At 44.7% G+C, this 8348-nt stretch overlaps 1 protein-coding gene across 1 annotated transcript in view; it reads left to right on the top strand.

The window, feature by feature from the left end:
* Positions 1 to 895: 895 nt before the first annotated feature.
* Positions 896 to 8348, top strand: part of LOC117034503 (leukocyte immunoglobulin-like receptor subfamily B member 3) — an 89298-nt gene continuing 81845 nt past the window's right edge. Inside the window, exons 1-3 of the mRNA XM_033127499.1 lie at positions 896 to 1009; positions 6749 to 6946; positions 7166 to 7201. Coding sequence (XP_032983390.1) covers positions 6895 to 6946; positions 7166 to 7201 — 88 coding nt within the window. The 5' untranslated portion in view covers positions 896 to 1009; positions 6749 to 6894. The remainder of the gene's footprint in view (positions 1010 to 6748; positions 6947 to 7165; positions 7202 to 8348) is intronic.

The raw sequence follows: 8348 nt of genomic DNA, 5'->3' as shown, positions 1-8348 counted from the left end.
CAGTGACCTAACTGCAGGCACCGCTTGGAAGTCCAGAGATCAACACTGAGTCCTTAATACTATGTCATTCCTTAGGTCAGCAAATCAGACATGTGGTCCCAAGTTGATTTTACCCCCGGTGGAATGCACAGGGATTGATCCTAACGTGTGTGTGTGTGTGTGTCTGTATGTGTGTGTGTGTGTGTGAGAGAGATAAATGTAACCCTTTTAGTGTGTACTTTGATCAGCTTGGAAAATGTAGAAATTCATGTGACAAGTACAACCGCAATCAATCTGTAAACACGGCCATCACTCCTAAAACCCATGCTGACGTTTTCAGTCAACCTACTCGCCCCAAACTCAGACTGAAGGAAACCACTCTTAATTCTCTAGCTTTAGTCTTGCCAGTTAAAGACATTCACAGAAATGAAATCAGAAAGCGTGTGTTCTTTCAGACTGGCACTTTTCTCTGGATGCTTTCTATTTGGTTGTTTTCACTATTTTGATTATGATCTTCATGTGTGTAGGCTTGGTTTTAAAGAATAGTCTAACAGATGGTTTATCAATTTTATTGGCCTTTTTAAAGAATCACCTTTGGGTTTCACTGATTTTTTTACAGTCTGTCTGTGTTCAGTTTCACTAATTTCTTCCCTGTGTTATTTTATTCTGCTGACTTTGGGGGGAGTTTGCTCTTCTTTTTCTTGTGTCTCAAGAAGGAAACTTAGCGATTAGGAACTGCTACTTAATATGAGCACTCGCTGCTCTCACTTCCCTTCTAACCTGATTTCCTATTTTGTATTCTGAAGTAACCACGTTATATGTCTCTGGTTTTCATTTATCTTGTGATCTCTTGAGGCACAACTTTCAGAGTTTGGCTGTGAACATGAAACAGATTTGGGAAAGCATTGATGAAGAATGGGTGAAAACTTGTTAAATCTCTGAGAGTGAAGTTTGACTGAAGACGTTTGAAGTTTGAATTGACTGGGAGACCAAAGACTCAAGGAAGATTCTCTCAAGACATGAATGAGAAGTAAGTTGTGTGTTACCAGTGTGTGTTTTGTGTGCATGAATGGGAATTTGTAAATGTAGAATTCCAGGTGAATTCCAGGCCCCGACAATCATTGTCAACAGAAGATCAACCTGCAGATATTTATGCTTTAACCTGAAATTATAAAGCGAGTTTTAATGTTCATGGGTACCTTTTATGTAATTTACGTTACATATGAGAAAATTCACATTAAGTACAGACTGAAGATTGTGAATCAGTTTGGGGAAGAGGTTTTGTGGACTCTTTCATACTACAAAAGAAAAAAAACGACTATTGGGGAATTAGACTAATTTTCTTACCTAGTTTTTGAGACTAGAATGCTAAAAACAAAAATATGAAGGAAATTAAAACTCTTATTGTTAAATTGATCTGCGAAAACTGTGTTACTGGAAATAGGGCAGGACTTGAGGACTTTCTTCCAGGATGTGATTGTCAGGCCTACAAGTATATTAGGTTCTCGACCTTAATGCCATGTATTTTTTTACTTATTAAAAACTGTTCCAGTGAAACGCATGTTAGTAATACGAACTTCTGGTCTAGTTGGGAGTTCTTCCATTTGAAAAATGTGATATTTGCGTGGAACTGTTGGAATCTTTTTGTTGTCTCAGTTTCCCCTACACTGGATAGAATTGAAGCTAGAAATTTCCCTTTTGATAAAGGAACAAAAATGAACAAGTCATGTGTAAATTGATGTTTAGTAATGAGATAAACTTGAAACACTAGAATACATTATAAGCATAATCCTAGGTAGTCTTTTCAAAAGGTATCTCCTAACTATCTTTTCACATTGCTTTCAAGATGTTTTTTGTAAGAATGATTCAGTGTTTTTGTTTTTGTTTTTTTTATTTATTTATCTTCAAGTGTGTTTTTCCAGGACCCATCAGCTCCAAGTCAAGTAGTTGTTTCAATCTCGTTGTGAGGGCACAGCTCACAGTGGCCCGTGTGGGGATCGAACCGGCAACCTTGCTGTAAGAGCAACGCGCTCTAGTCAACTGAGCTAACCAGCCGCCCCTCAAGATATTTTAAGTTATATTTTTTTCCGCTTTTCAGAGCTGCTTCTTTGCGCTACTTTTTTTTAAATTGAAGTATAATTCATAAAGGGCAATATACATTTTTTTTTGATAAGGCTTCTTATAACTATGGCTGGATGTTTTGCTCTAGTCTTCCAAAGAAGTGACATTTTATTTTTTACAGTCACCTCGAAAGTCATGTGGTCTTTAACTTGGGGACTATGTTGCATGAGTGCTAATACATGTTTAAACCCCAGTAGATCTTGTCACATGTCACCCCAGGAATGTGGACAATGGAAGGACTACCCTGCCTGTAATAAATGAATTCTGGACTGAAAAGCTGGGGAAGAAACATAATTTTCTTTTTTGCATAAATCAAAAAACAGCCAGAGTGTGGAGTTTTCTTTTGACCTCAGCAGATGAACCAAACTGATAATGTTAATTCAGATTCAGGAAATTATCGGAATCTTGGTTTGTATAGATTTGGAATCTCCGTGCAATGTTAACTAAATCAGGTAGCTTTTACGGTTTCACATGTGTACATAGGCTCCTCTCACCTTTTTCAACATCTACTGGTTATTGAACTTTGTAAACTGGCATAAAATAATTGCAACAATGTTGCAACCGATTTTATAATTTTATAGTGTAATACACGTTATTTTTCAGAGACAAACCAAAGATTAATCTCTCAAAGTTTTTGCTACCTGCTTTAGCGGTATCTGGTAGAGGATCTTTCATATATTTGTAATAGATGAAAAATAAACCAGATTGAAATCCTGTTTGTTGGGTTTTGTTTGCTTTTTTGTTTTTTTTACTGCTTAAGCCATGTACCAATATTTGAGTCCAAATTGTGTAGAATAAGTTAAACTTAAATTGCATTCTATTAGCCAGTAGGAGTGTATTTCTGTAAGCAGAATTTCCATGGAACATCAACTAGGTTGTCTGTCACCAGAATGTTTTATTCGGGAAAAGGAAAAAGACCTGCAACCCAGCGCCTGCAGACATGTCCAGGCATGTGCACTCTGGCTGTGTGCTTAGATGGAGGGTACTTAAGGCAGGACGACAGGAAGTTAGAACCCCAGTTTTATGAAAAGGTAGTTAGGACCATAGATCTCCAGTAGGTGTTCCCATGAACTTCCATGAGTAGAGCTCTTACATAGACTTCACAGCCTGATGAAGTCCTAGTTCATCTTTACCAACAGTTATGTTGAAATAAAGTTTTAAAAGTAAAAAATAAAATAAGAACAAATAAAAGGAACGTCTTGCCGACTATATATAGTTGGGTCTTGTGGGAAATTCAACCCTACAATCTCTGCCATTGTACTTTCACCGTTTACAATTAATGTAACTACTGATAAGGCTGTTTGGGGAGTCACCTTTTATTGTTTGTCCGCTCCTCCCCTCTATTGTTTGCTCTTCAGTTTTTCTTTTCCTACCTTCTCTTGGGTTTTGGACAACTGTTTATCACTCCATTCTAATTTATCTATTGCTGTTCTAAGTATAACTCTGTGTATGTTGTTTTCTAAGTGGCTATTCTAGGTATTATAATATACACACCACATTGCACAGCGTCTACACACAGGTAATATTTTACCTCTTCAAGGCAAATGCAGAAGCCTGATAACAAATAGTCCTATTACCCTCAACACTCTATACTGAAGTTGTTGTATGCATTACATCTAATTGCATTAAAAACCCACCAGACAATGTTACCAAATAAGATTTCAACAGCCACACATATTTTTTCTTTAAAATTCAAGAGAAGAAAACTATGATATAACATTTACTTCAATAGTTACCATTTTTTTCTCTTCCTTTATTCTTGACTTTCCAAGTTTTCCTCTAGAAGTATTTCCTTCTTGCCTGGAGAACTTACTTCTTTTAAGTAGGTCTGCTGACAACAAATTTGCTCAGTGTCCTTTCCTCTCAGAATGACTATTTAGCTACCATTCCTGAGGAAAATGTCCAGAATTTCTGGTTGGTTCTTCTTGACTCCCAAGACTTTTTTGTTCTTTTTTTTCCAACAGGGAAACTTATATAAATATATTTTCTTTCTCCTTGACATTTCTTTTTTTTTTTTATGTATTTGGGTGACAATTGTTAGTAAAATTACATAAATTTCAGGTGTACAATTCTGTATCACATCATCTATAAATCCCATTGTGTGTTCATCACCCGGCCTAAGACTTTAAAATCTTCTGGCCGTAATGGTTCCTGATGGGGAAATCTGTAATCGCAGAAATCATTTTTCCTCTGTATGCAACGTGGCTCTTTCTCTGGATGCCTTTAATTTTTTGCTTTGTTATCACTAGTTTATGACCATGATGTTTGGGGGCATGCTCTTTAAAGACTTATAACTGAGTACCTTGGACATGCAAATTTATGAGTTTCAACAAATTTGTGAAATGGCCAGCTATTTACTTTTTCAAATATAATTTTATTCATTGCTATCATTCTTTTCGGGAGATCAATGACATGAATTGTCTCACAGATCCCTGAGTCGGTTCATTTCTAAATAACTGAACTGCCTGCCATGCGGGCTCTTACCAGGGCTGGAGAAAGAACCCACAATGTGAGAAAAAGAGCTCCACCCAGGGCAGCAGAGGCCACTGAGAAGCAGAAATGACTCAGAGGTTTTACAGGGAAAGACGGTGCTGACTTAGAAATAAGGAAGTCAGTGACGGAAGTGTTTAGAGGAAGGAAAGTCCACATTCCCAGTTCATGAGGCAAGGCCGTGCTTTCCTCTGAGAAGCGGTGATCAGTCTCTTAAGCATCTCGTCACACCTCTCTCTCCCCCAAGGTCGTCCTCCCGTGATGGTCCCATTGGCTCCTCCAGGCACCAAGAAGAGATTGGAACAGCCTTCAGCTCCTCACTCTCTTGTACTTCACATCCAATCATCAAATCCACACATTATGTCCCCTGAGCCCCTCTTAACCATGTCCCCAGCCCACCACAAGACTCCAGACGTCTTGTCTGTCTCATCACATCAGCCCCCTTCCTCATCCTCCAGTCCAGGCCCCACTGCTTTCTCCACTTCACTCCTCTCTGCACTTCCACGGGACTCTTCCTATAACCCTATCTGGTCTGAGCTCCAACCCTTCCACCAGTTTCCATTTCAAAAAAACCCCAAGTAGCACCATCTGATATTCAAGGCTGTGAATGATCAGCCCTGAGCTAAACTCACCAGCTCCAGAGCACACACTCTCCTCCCACAACCAAACCCCTCCACCCCAAGCCACACACAGAAACTGAGCTTTCAACAATTCTGTGCCGTCCTCGGCTGCTCCCTCTGTCAGTTTGAACCTAGCCAACCTGCCGGACCAAGTAGCCGTCCTGTCTCGTGCCACTCAACTGTGAATGTACTTTGTGTCATAGGTTTGTCATGTGGGGCGTCATGCGGGGTCTCTGGTCCCGCTCCCCACATAAGAACACAGGACATGGTGAGGCCAAAAAGGAACACCCAATGGAGCCATAGATAGGGGAGTCATACCACTATATTCTCGCTGGCGGCTGGATTGGAGACACAGGAAGCAGGAGCCAAACGATCCACAACCCGCCGTCCACTTGTCTCTGCCAAACCACCTCACTTGATAACTGCAATCCGCCTTTCTGCAATCCGCAATCGACACTCCGCCCCTGCTAGCCCAGCCACCAGCCTCTTGCTAGCCCCCGTTTGCTGCTAGCATAGCCACAGCAGTTATATTAGTGGCCAATGGCTCACTGATTACATCTGACGCCCAACTAGCCACAGCTGATGGCCATCCAATCTCAGTTGATTTACTACCCGAGTGAGCACCTTTCCACGTGAGGGCGAGAGCCTGGAAACTGCACTGCTGGCTCTGTCACCACAAGGTTTGTGTAAGGGTTATACGACAAAAGCACGTAAACAACTTCAAATACTGATCAAAATGCCATCTTGCAAGAGTTATCAATGGAGCCCTCACGCATTACACTTCACACAGCAGTTGTCTTTTTAAAACAGAACTCTGTTCATACTGTCTCTTGCAGAACCTTTCCCACTGATTTCAGCATAAAACCCAAAGTACTTGCACGGTGCTGGAGAACTGAGTGAGCAGGCCCAGCCTTCTCCTGGCTGCTCTCACGTCTGACAATAGCTCAGGACCTTTCTGGTCACGAACCGCCCAGCCCACCACCTTGGGCTAACCTGCTCATGCCCTGGGTCACTCCATCCCCAAGAAAGACCCAGGTTACATAATGTATCCATGTTACTGAAGCTCATTGTTCATTTTTTTCTTCCAACATGTAACAATCTCACAACAAGACTATAACTGAATTGTCTGCCATCTAAATATCTGTAATGTCTGTCTTTGTTTATCTGAGACCATGAGTGCAAAGAAAGGATCTGTCAGCTTCAGCCGTCAATGTCCAGTGCCTGGCACCGTGGCTGGACATGGTAACTACTCAGTAAATATTGCCTGGTCAGTGAGTGAAAGGAAGAAAAATTGGATTTACAGAATCTCAGGAAAGGGAAGTGACTTACCCAAGCTCACACAGGTTCTAGAAGAGGCAGAGTCAGAATTGCAACAGAAATCGGGCTGGCTCACCGCCTGTCCTGCCTCCTCTCCCCTCATGTTCTGGGACCAGCGTCACCCTCTGGATTTGGGTTTGGCATGAGGTGGAGGCAGAGTGTGTGGGTCTGGTGAGACTCAGGACTGGTCCAAAAGGTCCCACAGCCTGCTGTCTCCTCAGCCGCATCCCTCCGGGTGAGCAGAGCGAGGCCCTGGGAGGGGCTGTTCCCCTCCCTTTGAGGCCGCTGAAGAGGAACCCGTGACATGTTACATGGAGCCTGGACCTCGTCACACCCTGTGCATCTGTCCTGCTAGGCTCTAGGGACCATGAGACCCTGCAGCACCACGACCCTGACCCTCACTGCCCTTCTCTGCCTCGGTGAGCTTTAGGGGAAAGAGGAGGGAAGGGGTCCCCTCCCCTTCCAGGTCCTGGTCCCTAAAGACCCCAGGACTCAGGAGGGTGAGTGGGGCCAGGATTTCCAGGGGGAAAAAGAGACGTGTCAGCCCCAGGTCTGACCCCGTGTTAGGGCCCAAACCAGGCCTCGAGCTACCCTGCGTGTGGGGGCAGGGGATGGTTCTCACAGGGAATCTCTTTCAGGGCTGTGTCGGGGCCCACAGGACCTGGTACAGGCAGGTGAGTCCTCCTGCTTCAGTCCCCACACCCCTGGGCACCTAGGGGAAGCAGGGGCTGTGCTGATGGTGACCAGGCTGGAGGGGCCTTGGAGTGACCAGTGGTGACACAGGGGAGAAGGGCACCCCTGACCTTCAGGTCTGATTCCTTTCTAGGGGTGCTCCCCAAGCCCTCCATCTGGGCTGACCCAGGCCCCGTGGTCCCCAAGGGAAGCCGTGTGATCATCTGGTGTCAGGGTTCCCTGCAGGCTGAGGTCTACCGTCTGTATAAAGAGCCTGGTTCTCAAGTCTTGGATACAGAGACCCCACAGGACTCCAGCAACAAGACTGGTTTCCTTATTGAATCCATGAACTCAACAAATTCAGGACGGTACCAGTGTGCGTATTACACCAGAAGGAACAGCTGGTCAGAGCAGAGTGACTCCTTGTCCCTGGTGGTGACAGGTAAGAGCTGGGTCCCCTCAACACTGTGGGCTCCACCTCACAGGCAGAAGGAAATGGAGTGTGGATTTGGGGGGGCCTCACCCCTCACAGCACGCACCTGGGGTATGTGGGGTGACTGTCCCCCTTCAACACAGCTCTCTCCTTCTCCCTCAGGCATGTACGATGCACCCTCCCTCTCAGCCCAGCCAAGCCCTGTGGTGGCCTCAGGAGAGAAGGTGTCCCTCTCATGTAGCTCACAGTTCACAAGGGGCGCTTTCCACCTGCTGAAGGTGGGAGGAGCTGACCCGCCCATACACATGGATTCAAGGATCAATTATGGAAGGTGGCCGGCCCAGGCCCAGGCCCTCTTCCCTGTGGGCCCCGTGAATACCTCCCACGGGGGGACCTACAGATGCTATGGTTCCTCCAGCTCCTATCCCAATGTGTGGTCACATCCCAGTAAACCTCTGCCTCTCAAGGTCACAGGTGAGGGCATACTCACTCAGCCCCATCTCTTTCCTGGGTCCAAAATCATTGACCTAAACCTTGCGCCCAGTGGAGCCCCAGGGACCATGGAGGGTCGGTGACACTGGCCTCCTGGGGACAAAACCACAGGCGGGAGGTTAGGAAGGGACCAGTGAGAACTCTCACTGCAGCCCAGTGGGCAATGTGGGGTGTGGCCCCTTGGTACCACTGTCCCCTTCTCCCCAGGCGTGTACAGGAAGCCC

The sequence above is a fragment of the Rhinolophus ferrumequinum genome, chromosome 15 (genome assembly GCF_004115265.2).
Source record: "Rhinolophus ferrumequinum isolate MPI-CBG mRhiFer1 chromosome 15, mRhiFer1_v1.p, whole genome shotgun sequence".
Classification (NCBI taxonomy): domain Eukaryota; kingdom Metazoa; phylum Chordata; class Mammalia; order Chiroptera; family Rhinolophidae; genus Rhinolophus; species Rhinolophus ferrumequinum.
Note: the sequence above shows the minus strand (reverse complement) of the source record. Positions and strands in the feature narration are given on the sequence as shown.